At 47.6% G+C, this 14,928-nt stretch overlaps 1 protein-coding gene across 2 annotated transcripts in view; it reads right to left on the bottom strand.

Moving 5' to 3' along the window:
• Window positions 1–1,804: 1,804 nt before the first annotated feature.
• LOC124001506 (spectrin beta chain, erythrocytic-like) overlaps window positions 1,805–14,928 on the bottom strand; it is a 52,480-nt gene continuing 39,356 nt past the window's right edge. Inside the window, exons 24-41 of one of the 2 annotated variants that reach the window (XM_046308330.1) lie at window positions 14,514–14,660; window positions 13,579–13,842; window positions 13,164–13,391; window positions 12,810–13,022; window positions 12,454–12,621; window positions 11,960–12,090; window positions 11,446–11,650; window positions 10,978–11,201; window positions 10,589–10,739; window positions 9,295–9,539; window positions 7,900–8,038; window positions 7,562–7,646; window positions 7,224–7,420; window positions 6,888–7,037; window positions 6,446–6,741; window positions 4,170–4,343; window positions 3,831–3,873; window positions 1,805–3,587 (exon numbers count right to left, since the gene is read on the bottom strand). In XM_046308330.1, the coding sequence (XP_046164286.1) occupies window positions 3,381–3,587; window positions 3,831–3,873; window positions 4,170–4,343; window positions 6,446–6,741; window positions 6,888–7,037; window positions 7,224–7,420; window positions 7,562–7,646; window positions 7,900–8,038; window positions 9,295–9,539; window positions 10,589–10,739; window positions 10,978–11,201; window positions 11,446–11,650; window positions 11,960–12,090; window positions 12,454–12,621; window positions 12,810–13,022; window positions 13,164–13,391; window positions 13,579–13,842; window positions 14,514–14,660 (3,267 nt within the window). In that variant the 3' untranslated portion in view covers window positions 1,805–3,380. The remainder of the gene's footprint in view (window positions 3,588–3,830; window positions 3,874–4,169; window positions 4,344–6,445; window positions 6,742–6,887; window positions 7,038–7,223; window positions 7,421–7,561; window positions 7,647–7,899; window positions 8,039–9,294; window positions 9,540–10,588; window positions 10,740–10,977; window positions 11,202–11,445; window positions 11,651–11,959; window positions 12,091–12,453; window positions 12,622–12,809; window positions 13,023–13,163; window positions 13,392–13,578; window positions 13,843–14,513; window positions 14,661–14,928) is intronic. The other variant, XM_046308331.1, reaches the window with a different exon arrangement.

Below are 14,928 nucleotides of genomic sequence, written 5' to 3'. Positions count from 1 at the left end.
GGGAAAGTGTAATGGATGAAGGATCTAGAGGGCCAGTACATTAAAAGGCAATGTGTAGCAGGTTTGGGGTCAATTCGATTTAGAGTGATTACCCCTAAAAAGCAACTTCGCGTTTTGGACACAACCTATATAGCATCAATTTCAGTAAAACATTTATTCTAGTGTCAAAATTGATTACAATGTGACATGTACAGTGCATTCGTAAAGTATTCCGACCCCTTGACTTTTTCCACATTGTTACGTTACAGCCTTATTCTAAAATGGAGTAAATTTGTTTTTTTGACCTCAATCTACACAATACCCCATAATGACAAAGCAAAACAGGGACAATTCTTTGACCTCATGTTTTGGTTTTTGCTCTGACATGCACTGTCAACTGTGATACCTTTGCAAATGTATACAAAAATATATATTTACATAAGTATTCAGACCCTTTTCTCAGTACTTTGTTGAAGGACCTTTGGCAGGGATTACAGCATCGAGTCTTCTTGGGTATGACGCTACAAGTTTGGCACACCTGTATTAGTCGAATTTCTCTCATTCTTCTCTGCAGATCCTCTTAAGCTGTGCCAGGTTGGATGGGGAGTGCCGCTGCACAGCTATTTTCATGTCTCTCCAGAGGTGTTCCATCGAGTTCCAAGTCTGGGCTCTGGCAAGGACATTGAGACTTGTCCCAAAGCCACTCCTGTGTCATATTGGCAGTGTGCTTAGGGTCATTCTGATGGAAGTTGAACCTTTGCCCCGGTCCTGAGCACTCTTTTGATCAAGGATCTCTCTGTACTTTGCTCTTCATTTTTCCCTTGATCCTGACTCGTCTCCCAGTCCCTGCCTATGAAAAACATCCCCACAGCATGATGCCGCCACCACCTTGTTTCACCATCGGGATGGTGCCAGGTTTCCTCCAGACTTGACACTTGGCATTCAGTCCAGAGTTCAATCTTGGTTTCATCAGGCCAGAGAATATTTTGTCATGGTCAGAGTCATTTATGTGCCCTCCAAGCGGGCTGTCATTTGCCTTTTATTCAGGAGTGGCTGCTGTCTGGCCACTGTACCAGAAAGGCCTGATGGAGTGCTGCAGAGATGGTTGTCGTTCTGGAAGGTTCTCCCGTCTCCACAGAGGAACTCTGGCTCTCTGCTGGAGTGAACATCGGGTCTTCGTCTTGGTGGTTCCAAACTTCTTCCATTTTAATAATGATGGTGGCCACCGTTCTTGGGGACCTGTTTCAGAAATGTTTTTGGTACCCGTCCCCAGATCTGTGCCTCAACGCAATCCTGTCTCTGAGCTTTACGAACAATTCCTTCAACCTCTTGGCTTGATTTTTGTTCTGACAACTGTGGGCACCTTATGTAGACAGGTATGTGCCTTTTCTAAATCATGTCCAATCAATTGAATTTACCACAGGTGGACTCCAATCATGTTGTAGAAACATCTCAAGGATGATCCAATGGAAACAGGATGCACTTGAGCTCAATTTCGAGTCTCATAGCAAAGGGTCTGAATACTTTTGTAAATAAGGTGTCTGTTATGCAAATGTTTTATATAAAATGTTCTAAAAACCTGTTTTCACTTTGTCATTATAGGGTATTGTATGTTTATGTATATATGAATCATATATATATTTTTTAATCCATTTTAGAATAAGGGTGTAACTTAATGTGGGCAAAGTCAAGGGGTCTGAATATTTTGTGTAAATAGGTCATTTTGTTTTGGCATTCGATATCACACACCAGCAACCAACCAACCAGCACAAAGGAAGGGGGTATACCTGATACAAAGGAAAAACAAACTACACAAGCAATGTTGGACTGTCAGTCGTCAAATGTATGAGTATATTTTCCTAGTTCCATTATATACTGTACATGTATAGATTTAGGTGATGTAAAATAAAATATTTGAGAATGGATCCCTTTTTAAAATATGTATCATTAACTTTACTAATGTCATTGAGGGAAAAAAATGAAATTTGAATATTCTGATGGTCGATTTCAAATTAAATACATTTTTTTCTGGTTTTTCACATTGCACATCGTTGTCTTTACCCATCTTCAACGCTTTCTGTATTTCCATACATACATACATACATACATACATACATACATTCATTCATTCATTTTGACACATTCTTCCATTATGAATTTTCATACTGTGTGGGTTTTGGAAAAGCAATTTAGATTTGATTGACCCACAATTTTTATCCTCGATTTTCGACAGACTAAACAAGTATTTCTGTCTCCGATTTATGTAATTGAAGATGTTTTGAGTGAAACCAAACAAAGTGTGATAGAATCAGTTGCAGTCCAAAGTAAAAGACCAATCGGGCAGGCCAAGTTGGTCTCGTTTGAGTGTGAGTCCCAGATTCAATCGGATCAAGCGTTTACCGGCAATAGCAGACACTCGCATAGAGGATGTGGATTTGACAAATCTAACACAGTTCCATCACCTACACTGTCAAAACAACCGCTATGCGGAGGTTGGCTAAAGCAGAGCTGATTGAAGAGCCCGAATAATATCACGACACTATAGCACCATATTTAAAAAAAACATGCATCTTTAGATACAGTACCAGACAAAAGTTTGGACACACCTACTCATTCAAAGCTGGTTGAGAGAATTCCTTGAATGACTAGGTGTGTCCAAAATTTTGACTGGTACTGTATATAGATATGAGATTCGATACACAGGTGTTTTAGGTATAGGCTATTTCAAGTTCTCAGCAACAGAGATGGCCACAGTGCTATTCTGGTAAAAGTCATCTTTGAAAGTAATTGAGTTGATTAACATCAGGTAACATTATTGTCTTTCAATTGTGTTACTTTCATCACCTCAGCTAAAACAGTGTATATCATCCAATTTCGGTAATGTTATTTGGCTTTCACAGTGCATAGGACAATTAGTTTGCATACTTGCTGTTGTACTTGTCGTGCATGCAGGTATTGTACTGTGCAGCACTGTACAATGTTTCACTCTCTTTCAGGCAACACTAGGCCTATCATTTAATTAGCTAAAATAGCATTTACAAAGCTCTACAAAGAAAATAGCTACCATACCCAAACCTGATGATTTTATGATATGAGCTCCAAATTTACAAACATTCTTCGGTTGAGTGTCAAAAGAACATTCCTGTGCTTTTAATTAACTATTTAAATGTAGCATATTTTGTCAAAGAGAAAACAAAAAGAGAAAGAAAAAGGTGGACATTTGCGTTGATACACTGGCTTTAAATACACTCCGCAGCATGAGCGTCGGTTTAAATCTAAAAACTACAATATCTCGTGTATTTTATTGTAAAAAAAAAATCAATATTTTAAGGTGATAAAAATCTGTCTTACTGATTGTACACTACTTCTGCCCATGTGACGGAAATATCGTCAGTCAGTCCTCACTTCTTCTTTGCGAACCGACTGAATCCCTTCTTCTCCTTGTCTTTCTTGTCTTTCGCTGGCTCTGTGGTGGTGGTGGTGGTGGAGGAGGAAGGAGGGGGCAAGCTGTGGGCCCGGGCCCCTGCGGACCCTGAGGGTCCTACCTCTTCCTGCGCCAGGGGCTTCACTGCCTTCTCCATCGCCTGGGTCCAAAGATCCAGCTCCTTCTGAAATAACCATTTATGTTCAATATATTTCTTTGAATTTGGGTGTTGGGGTTAAGATTGCTACAAGATTATCGTTCACAATACATCGACAGATGTAACACAGCTGCACAGATACTTGTGATTTAATTCCAGAAAGAGCAGAAAGCTGATCTATTAGATGGTTCAACAGAGCTGTATTTTGCTGACTGATTGATTGACTGATATAGTATAACACGAGTATTTAGAAGTTCATGAAGAACTCACCTTTTCTTTACACTGGAACAAGTACTCACTACCATCGCCAAGCCTGGAAGAGAGACAGCCCAAAATGAACAACATTCAGTTCGGATTCAAACAAAAGGTGCAATTAACGGCGCGTGTGAATCACAGGTGGTTGGCGGCAACTTAATTGGGGAGGACGGTCTTGTGGTAATGGCTGGAGCGGAATGGGCGGAATGGTATCAAATACAGCAAACACATGGTTTCCAGGCGTTTTGATGCCATCCCATTCGCTCCGTTCCAGCCATTATTATGAGGTGTTCCTCCCCTCGGCAGCCTCCGCGGATGTGAACTATGTAAACTGAGAGACTCCGGGATCCTCGCCTCAGTTTGAATACATGCTTCTTCTTCTTGTAGTTGGTCAGGACTTCACAACTGGCGTTGCCGAGCGACAGAGGGTCCTCTCCGTGGTAGGTGGAGCCATGGCTGATGCTCTTGGCGTCCTTGTAGACAGACAGCTGACCAGGCTTCAGCACACAGTACAGGTTGTTCCAGGACCTGTGAGAGGACAGGAGCACAAACACATTTAGCTGGAGGAGACCTTAACCAAGAGACATAGGCATCCCAAGCTTACCCCAAACTATTTGAATGATCTTGCGGTAGAGCCATGAACTTGAATGATATTAATTTGAACTATACTTTATATCCTATCTACTGTAAGGCCTCGATTCAATCCGATCGAGCGCTAACCTGTGTTGGCAGATATCCGAATAGCGGATGTTTTGAGCTGCGGTATGAGCTGACAAATACACTATTTAGACAACAGTATGTAGACACCACTTCAAATTAGTGGATTTGGCTATTTCAGCCACACCCGTTGCTGACAGGTGTTAAAATCGATCACACAGACAGGGAATGTCCATAGACAAACATTGGCAGTAGAATGGCCTTACTGAAGAGCTCAGTGACTTTCAACCTGGCACCGTCATAGGATGCCACCTTTCCAACAAGTCAGTTTGCCATATTTCTGCCCTGCTAGAGCTGCCCCGGGCCAACTGTCAGCGCTGTTATTGTGAAGTGGAAACATCTAGGATCAACAACGGCTCAGTCGCGAAGTGGTAGGCCACAAAAGCTCACAGAACGGGAACGTCAAGTGCTGAAGCGCGTAAAAATTGTCTCACTACTGAACTGCCCCTAGAACATCAGCACAACAACTGTTCGCCGGGGGCTTCATGAGATGGGTTTCCATGGCCGAGCAGCTGCACACAAGCCTAAGATCACCATGTGCAATGCTAAGCATCGCCTGGAGTGGTGTAAAGCAAGCCGACATTGGACTCTGGAGCAGCGAAAACACGTTCTCTGGATTGATGAATCACGCATCACCATCTGGCAGTCCAACAGGAATCTGGGTTTGGCGGATGCAAGGACAATGCTACCTGCCCCAATGCATAATGCGAACTGTAAAGTTTGGTGGAGGAGGAATAATGGTCTGGGGCTGTTTTCATGTTTTGGGGAGGTCCCTTAGTTCCAGTGAAGGGAAATCGTAACGCTACGGCAAACAATAACATTCTAGACAATTCTGTGCTTCCAACTTTGTGGCAACAGTTTGGGGAAGGCCCTTTCCTGTTTCAGCATGACAATGCCCCGTGCAAGGTCCATACAGAAATTGCTAGGTCCATACAGAAATTGTTTGTTGAGACCGGTGTGGAAGAACTTGACGGAGGCCTGACCTCAACCCCATTGAACACCTTTGGGATAAATTGGAACGCCGACTGCGAGCCAGACCTAATCGCCCAACATCAGTGCCCGACCTCACTAATCTTGTTGTGGCTGAATGGAAGCAAGTCCCCGCAACAATGTTCCAGCATCTAGTGGAAAGCCTTCCCAGAAGAGTGGAGGCTCCATATTAATGCCCATGATTTTGGAATGAGATGCTCGACAACTTTTGGTCATGTGATGTATGTAGATGAGCGGCTGCTCTTGTATGTCACAAACCACTCCCTTCCTTATTATCACCACCAAGTTAGATGTTCAAAACGGCAATAGAAAGTTGACTCTTAAGGCATGTTTTCGTGTTCATTTGGACGGGGGATGTTTATCTGTCTAATTGAGGTGTAGACAATAGAATACGTGGCTGCATAGGATTTGTTCCGATTAGAAAGTTGGGTGGAATCATTGCATCCAATGGCAGTGCCCACAACAAGCTAAAGCAAGGAGCCACTCGTGGATTTGATGGTTCTAACACAGTTTTCCCTCTTACACCGCCAAAACAACCCCTGTGCGGGTGTCGGCTAGTGCGGATCTGATCAAATGTAGCCCGCAGTCGAGTGAGTGCAATGGTACCTTCTTATAATACCCCCCAAATGATAAAAAGAATGTTACACGTTATGTGGATAGTCCCATCTATAGATGCTCTACAGACTCACTAAGCTTTCCACTATCTACTCACCCTAGCTCGAACCCTAACCGTAACCCTTATCCTAACCCAAAACTTCACCGTAACCCTAACCATAGCCTCGGCAAGAAGTTGTTAATGAGCAGATAGTTTGTTGATTGTATGGCCTTCTGTAGAGCATCTACAGATAGAACATCTGGTCTATCCAAACAAAGTGTGACCTAAAAGAATAACTGAACTCTACGCAAATCATTTTCTTATCTACCTGTTAGAAGTCTTCTTCCCAGCAGCCTCCAGGTCGTGTTTGCGTCCCAGCATGCCCTCCTGCAGAACAGCCTTAGCACTGAGGGGTTCAGCGGGCAGGGTAGTGGCCCTGATCTCCACCTCCCTGAGGGTCTGTCCAGACACAGAGGCATCCAGCAGCTCCAGAGAGCTAGCCTCCTGCAAGCCAGCCTCCTGCAAGCCAGCCTCCTGCATCTCAGAGAGCAGGGGCATCGTGGAGTCACCTGCTGTCTCCTCCAACTGACCTGAACTTGCCTCCACCACTGCCCCAGACGCAGGCTGGGAAAGGAGTGAGGGAGGGAGGGAATATGATATATATATATCTTCTTTTTAATGTATAATCAATATAATATCCTTATATACAAATTGGGAATAATATTGTCAGAGATGGTCATTTTGTCAGCATACATTAGCTCAGTACGAACCAGTGTCTGCTCTTCAATGGTGTAGAGCTGAGAAGAGTCCTCAGCAAACCCAGTGTCTTCTCTCCTGCTCTCCATCTGTGAGCGCTGCTGCTCCTCTGTTACAATCTGCTGCATCTCCTGCTGCTGCTTCCTCAACTCCAACAGCTCCAACTGTGAGAGAGACACAGACATGGAATGTAGTCATTTTCACCCGCAAATAGAGGTAAGGCATAGATACACTGCACTTGTTTATATGAAAAAATGGAGACATCAGGAAAAAAAACCTGCTTAAGGAGACAAACACCCCCCCCCCCACCTCCCCTCCCAAACACACACACAATCCTATCCACAATATACCGTAGTAAGTCTCTCCAGTGCTGAGAAGCGCTCCTCCCAGGTGGCGGTGGACTTCTCAAAGGCTTCATGTCTCTTCAGCAGTTTCTCCACCTCGTCTACCGTCTGTCCCAAGTCCTTGCTGGACACGTATGGCTCCTGAGCCACTAGCCACGACTCGGCCACTGAGGCATCCCGTGCAAACTGGCACACCTCCAACACTGGGACATAACACAAGACGAGACCAATGTGTAAGTATGCTATATGGACCCAGGGCCTTGTGTTTTTGTGCTCACTCTGATCTATAATAGCGTATCAGGAAGGAGGGGAAAAGGGAGGGTTGTTGTTGTTGCTGTACTCACAGAGCCTGAGCCAGTCCCACCGGTCCTCCCATTTCATCATCATTTCCTTCCTCTTCTCCCTCTGCTGGCTCAGCTTAATACTTATCTGACAGAGAATGAGGATGACAGCAACAGGGATGGTCAGATGAATTCAGTTTTCAAATGAGGTAGAGTCACAAGGTACGGAAATAGCCACATATCTGAAAGAATTTAGTGTAGCCCCAGGCTCTTCCCCAATTCAACTTTACTTGATTGCTTGCATACGCTCTCCTCGCCTCCTTCTCAGAACACATTGGAGGAGAAGATCTGAGGGAAGGGAGAGGCGTGGAGATTTGATATAGAGCCCTGGTGTTCCTCACCTCAACAGAGTCTTTGTGTTTGCGAGCCAGCAGAGCTTTGCCGTGCTCCTCACATTCAGAGAACTTGGGTCCACGCTGGTTGATCTCTGACATAATCCCTTGGTGGTATTTCATCAGCAGCTCTACTGATGACACGTCTCTGAGGACAGAGAGGTAGAAACAACATGCGATCATCTAGCTTTTATCGCTCTATCCTCTATTCCTCCATCCCTCTCCCTTCCTTTCTCCCTTCATCCACTCTCCCCTCCGCTTCCCCAGTCCACTCTCCCCTCCGCTTCCCCAGTCCACTCTCCCCTCCGCTTCCCCAGTCCACTCTCCCCTCCGCTTCCCCAGTCCACTCTCCCCTCCGCTTCCCCAGTCCACTCTCCCCTCCGCTTCCCCAGTCCACTCTCCCCTCCGCTTCCCCAGTCCACTCTCCCCTCCGCTTCCCCAGTCCACTCTCCCCTCCGCTTCCCCAGTCCACTCTCCCCTCCGCTTCCCCAGTCCACTCTCCCCTCCGCTTCCCCAGTCCACTCTCCCCTCCGCTTCCCCAGTCCACTCTCCCCTCCGCTTCCCCAGTCCACTCTCCCCTCCGCTTCCCCAGTCCACTCTCCCCTCCGCTTCCCCAGTCCACTCTCCCCTCCGCTTCCCCAGTCCACTCTCCCCTCCGCTTCCCCAGTCCACTCTCCCCTCCGCTTCCCCAGTCCACTCTCCCCTCCGCTTCCCCAGTCCACTCTCCCCTCCGCTTCCCCAGTCCACTCTCCCCTCCGCTTCCCCAGTCCACTCTCCCCTCCGCTTCCCCAGTCCACTCTCCCCTCCGCTTCCCCAGTCCACTCTCCCCTCCGCTTCCCCAGTCCACTCTCCCTCCGCTTCCCCAGTCCACTCTCCCCTCCGTTTCCCCAGTCCACTCTCCCCTCCGTTTCCCCAGTCCACTCTCCCCTCCGTTTCCCCAGTCCACTCTCCCCTCCGTTTCCCCAGTCCACTCTCCCCTCCGTTTCCCCAGTCCACTCTCCCCTCCGTTTCCCCAGTCCACTCTCCCCTCCGTTTCCCCAGTCCACTCTCCCCTCCGTTTCCCCAGTCCACTCTCCCCTCCGTTTCCCCAGTCCACTCTCCCCTCCGTTTCCCCAGTCCACTCTCCCCTCCGTTTCCCCAGTCCACTCTCCCCTCCGATTCCCCAGTCCACTCTCTCCTCCGTTTCCTGTTGTCTAGTCATTTTGAAGATGTTTTTCTCTGCATATATTCCTTGTGACAATTAAACCCACAACTGTGGTTGCAAATACCTGGCTCCAACCAACAGAGCCATGGGATCCCCTTTCCTCCCCTGTCCTGTTCACCTTAAACTCAGAGCACAGAACAAAGTTTCGCCCGCACTAGCTAGCTAGCATTTATGTTAACAGTCCTGTCACATGAGATTACCGTGGTTTCTCCTGTGTCTCTATCTGTTGTATGGTGCTCTCCATCCAGGCCATGAGGTCTCGAACCATGGTGAAGAAGCGGAACTTATCAGCTGTCTCCTCCAGGCGTCTCCTGCGGCCGTCACAGGCATCCAGCAAGGCTTTCCAGGCCTCCACCACCTCCTTCTCCTGGGTCTGGATCTCCACAGCCTGGTCCCCAGCGTACTGGGCATGCAGACGGACCGCTGTCTCCTGGAATTGCTGCACCTGGTGGGGGAGGAGGAGGGTGGTTGCGGTGGTGAACTTAGATATAGAATCTCTATGGAGGTGATTATGAGAAAGAAACCCTTGTGAGAGCAAAAGTACAAGATGATGTTATAATACTGTTATTGCATCAAATGGTTATTTTATGGAATAGAATAGAACGCTCTCATCTGTGCATAGTCTTCTGAGTTGGGCCTCTGGGGGCTTAATGCTCACAGTGGATTTACAATGCCTTTGGTGATTTAACCTAAAGACCGCATTCCATAGTATGAGTTGGTGTTTGTGTACTGGTTGGTACCAGGGCAGAGATGGCTCAGGTGTGTATAATGATGAGGGGAACCTTGTTTTTGGGGCCAGACCCTGGTTTCCAAACAATTAGAACAGTCTTTACAGCAGATACTGTCTGCTGTGAATTATTAATTTCTTTCATACGAATCCTAACCTTGTGACCCATTCCACACATCTGTTGTTTGTCATGTAGACAAAGGGAGTGTATCTTGCCATTTAAAAGATCTTTGTATCCTTTGTGTCGGGGCTCTCAATGATTCATCTAAGAGTGGTTCGTCGAACAGCCATCGTAACTGCAGAGCACTCACATCATTCACTTGTGTGTGTGGTGTGACATGCTTACCTTACTAATATGTGAATAAAGATATAGTATAACTATATAAGTATAACTCTGACTTGCGTGATGAGTTTGTCTCTCCTCATTAGATAATACAGAAATGAACCACGACAGCCTCGATGTAGAAGACTTTCAATCCCATTTCACATATTTTCTTTATCGTCCTTCGAGACGGATTCGAGCGACTCCAATCACGACTGGCGTTCAGTGTTATTGCAATGTGTTGTTACAGGGAGGCCACCAAGGCATACAAAAACAAATGCTGTCTTACAACTACTCACCTTGAAATAACTTGAAATGTACATGGCTGTACACTAAGTCCTATCTCTAAATCAGCATAACACCTCTTAATATCTTAACGCTGTCTCTCCCATTGACCTCTCAACCAAACTCCAGGCTTCCCAGGTAGTAGAGGGTTAAGGTGTACCTGTTTTCCCAGGGCGCTGATGTCCCTCTCGAAGGCGGCGTGCATGCGGTGGAAGGTATCTGCCTTGCTGAAGTCTTCTCCCAGGTCAGCAGGAATCTCATTATGTTTCTCCTGGATCTGAGCCACCAGCTCCTTCCCATCATCGAAGTACCTGAGAACCACCAGGGCATTCACTGCTGAGCACTCACTGTACCACTACTGTAGTATACAACTGTAATCTGTCAGAAGTCAGATCTCAACCATCTATGAAAGGAAAAATGAAACGTCTTCACTGTCTAAAAAAAAAGACAAATTATTGTCTTGTGTTTGCCTTGTGTGTTTGTCTTGTTGTTTGAGCCTAGGCATACAAAGCCAAAAACAGTGAGGGGCATTCATGTGTCCAGACTCACTTGAGCAGGTCATATGAGGCTTGTAGGAGCTGAGCGCGGGTGTCTATGAGTTCCAGCAGGTCAGCCCAGCTCTCATTGACGCTGTCCTTCCACTCGGCCATGGCAGAAGCCTCTGTGTGGCCCGCCTCAATCAGTTCGTCTATGGTCTGATTCACATAGTCCACACGCTCCTGCCCCACCGTCCCTGTCTCCCGGGCAAAGTCACGGAACTTGTCCCTCAGGAGCTGGACGGTTTAGATTTGGGGAGGGAAAAGAAAAAGGAAATAGTTTCAAAAATACGAGAGCTCAATCATAGAATACTCCATGAGAATACAGAACATTACAGAGAGAACCAATACAAGGTGTGACTTCACATTCGTGCTTGGACCATTCTCCATCCCTTCAGCCGCCTAGAAAGTCCCATTAACCCGATCGCCCCCCCCCCCCTCCCTCCCTGGCCTCTGTATTCGGTATGTATTCCACCCTCACCGTGACATGGTCCAGGTCCTGTCCCATCTCCTGGGAGGAGGCCACCACATCCCTCTCAGCGATCAAGTGCTCCAGATCCTCCACCTCACGGCTCAGCAGGAAGTGATGATAGGCATGGTCCAGCTTCCTCCTGCGGTCCTCTGCCAGGTCCTTCAGACCAGCGTACTGCTTATCTACCTGGCCCTGACGACGGATGACAGACTCACTATCGGGAGGGAGGAAGGGAGAGGGAGAGAAAGAGCGAGTGACTGACAAGAGGAGACAAGTCACCATCATGCATCAAGATGTATCATAGCTGTCTGGGACCCAATCGTAACCACACCCATCACTCTCAATACTGTTACACAGTGAGGAACAAGAGATTAATCCTAAAAAGGGAGGATTCTCCACATGTATGCAACATAGTCTGAGGCCTACAGAGGAGGTAGTGATACTATACTGTAGTACTATACTGTACTATACTGTAGTACCCAAGGTAAGCTGACTGAACCCTAAATATCTAGGTTCCACTCACCCATCAGGGTGGTCCTCATTGAGCATCTTCTGTGCGCGGTCAGCCAGCTTCTGGATGGCGTCTGAGTAGTCATCTACAGCCTCCTTCATGATCAGGTGACGCTTCAACATCAACATGGCTCCCCGCTCATCCTAAGAGAGGTGGAGGGGGGAGAAATGAACACTTTAAAGCCACAATCTTTTATATGTTTTTTTTCAGCCAAACAGCATCCCCACTGCTTGGTTTACTATGAGGGATGAGATTGGACAAATATCACCACTCTCGATTCACCAGTGGAGCTATGGTTGCAAGGACTGACGGTCCATAAGATCAACTTGATAGTTGTAAATATATTTGGAGTACAATGCCTTGGCCTTCTCATCGGCAATCAATGTAGAGTTCCTGCTCTTCTATTCAAATCTCAGCCTCCTCCCCTCCTCTCTCATCTCTCCTCCCATTTCCTCTCCTCCCATTTCCTCTCCTCCCATTTCCTCTCCTCCCCTCAGTCTCCTTACCTTGGCTTTCTCATCAGTGATCATGTATAGCTCCTCCTCTCCTATCCAGGCCTCAGCTTCATCAGCGTCATTAAAGTACTGTTGGGCCAGGTTAGATCCGTTCAGCCTGTCTCTCCTCTTAGCCATCTCATCCTGCAGCCGAGACCACACCTCCTCCAGCTCCTTCACCTGGAATCAGGGACACAATACAGAACAAAAACAGTATCAGTAACAAACCTTTTTCAAAAACCAACCGTTGAAAACGAGCAAAAAATGGGAAAAGGTGGAAAGAACAGAGGGGGAGGAGACGGGACACGGGGTAGAAAACAAGAAGTGTGCACGGGCGTGTGCACGTGCAATCGTGAACATGTGCACACCTGCTGTCCAATATGCTCAGCCTCCGGCCCGCCCGCCTCTGTCGCGGCCGATGCCATCCTCCGGCCACGCTCCATCACCTCATCCACCCGGGGCTGGTGGCCCTCCATCTCCCTCTGTAATGTCTGGTTCTTCTTCAACAACATTTGGACCGCTTGGAGATTGTTGCCGTGTTCGTCTGACATCGCAAGGGGCAACCTCTCCTCGACCCAGAGCTGCGATAGAGAAGAGAAAAGAACAGAACGGTGAAACACAATGTTCATGTCAGCATTTCTCTGAGGAAGCATTCTGACACGTTTCAGGTGGAAACAACAGCGCCGTAGTGGCGATGATGATAATCTGAAAGGCATCCTCACAATCTCATCAGCCAGGTCCCTGTAGAACTGGTGCACGGACTTGGCTGCCTCCAGCTTGCCCCTGCGCTGGGACAGGGGGTTGAGGAGCTGCTGGAAGTCCATCTGGATAGCTTGCTGCTCAGTCTCAAGCTGGTCCTCCCTGCTCCCGGCTAGGCCTCCGTGCTTCTCGACAGCCTTCTGGAGCTCTTCCAGCTCCCGCGCACGGTCACGCACCTGGTTCTCTGTTTGCTAGAGGGGGGGGGGGGGGGGTTAAAGTAGTGGCTGGGTAGACTGGAGACAGAACTTTTTTTTTTCTCAACAAGAAGATTGGAACTCTCCGGCTTTTGGTCCGGAGTCTAAAGTGTTATTGTTTGATCAACCTCCGAAACTGGGGGAGGGACATTAGACAGACACACCCCTCCACACACACACACACCTGGTGCTTCTTGAGCAGGATGTTAGCATTTGTGAGGTCCTTGACCTCCTCGTCTCCTTGTAGCTCCTTCTGCAGCTCAGCCAGCCACTTCTTGATGTCGGCCTGACTCTGGTCAAACAGCTCGGAGCGGTTAGCATCAAACAACAGACGGGCCTTGTCCTCGGCAGTGGACTCCAGCTTGTCCCACAGCTCATGCAGCTTCGCCAGGCGCTCTGTCACGATGGGCTGGAACTCAGGTTTGGCATCCATCAGCTCCTGACCCTCCTGTGGATGAGAAGACGGGACGGCGTGAGAAAGGTCACAGGGGAAACGTTCATACTTGTTATATCATCCATCAGCGTCTGTGGCACATGTATGATAAGTAATATGGATGGGATGTGCACCAGGAATCATTCAAGTAGGCTATATGATTACTGGGATAGACTAGTGTCATGTCCAGTGGGTGTACGTGTACATTAAGCTGCCTCACGATCCACAAACAGAAGATCATGCCTTTTGGGACATTCTGGCTCGCTTTGTATATTACTATTTCAATCCAAAATAAGCATTTCAAGAGAACAGAAACAGAATCCAGTTCAGCTAGATACCTGTGCGAAGAGCAGGGTTGATGTTAAAAATGTCACATGGACAATATTCTTACTTATTACACCATGTGGCATATAGCAAGGATGTGACCACAAGGACACATAGAAACTGATACTGTAGTGGAGCGAGTGTACAGGCTCTGACAGCTCAGTGTAGCTACGTCACTTTGCACCTTGCACCTTGCGCGCGCGCACACACACACACACACACACACACACACACACACACACACACACACACACACACACACACACACACACACACACACACACACACACACACACACACACACACACACACACACACACACACACACACACGCATGCATCCACACGCATGCATTCACACACCTGGTCTATTTTGTTCAGCCAGTCTTTGTTGGAGGACAGCTCAGCCATGAAAGCCTGATGCTTCTTCCACTTGGTGTGAATGTTCCTGTCCCCGTCATACGACACGTCCTGAGCCGTCAACATCTTCTCGTTTATCCACAAAGTGAGCTGGAGAGAGGGAGAGGGTATGGAGAGGAGGGGGAGAGGAGGAGGATGGACAGAGGAATTGAGAGGGGGAGAGGAGAGGATGGAGGGGTGGGGAGATGGAGGTGAGAGGCATATTGAGAAAGGATATAGTTGAGAGGATGGAGAGAGGGAGTAGAGAGGGAGAGGATGGAACGAGGGAAATGGAGACGGAGAGGATGGGGAGAGGAAGTGGAGAGGGAGAGGATGGAACGGAGACGGAGAGGATGGGGAGAGGAAGTGGAGAGGGAGA

This window comes from Oncorhynchus gorbuscha, linkage group LG17 (genome assembly GCF_021184085.1).
Source record: "Oncorhynchus gorbuscha isolate QuinsamMale2020 ecotype Even-year linkage group LG17, OgorEven_v1.0, whole genome shotgun sequence".
In the NCBI taxonomy this organism is placed as follows: Eukaryota; Metazoa; Chordata; class Actinopteri; order Salmoniformes; family Salmonidae; genus Oncorhynchus; species Oncorhynchus gorbuscha.
The sequence above is the reverse complement of the archived record's forward strand: the minus strand, read 5'-3'. Positions and strand labels throughout refer to the sequence as shown.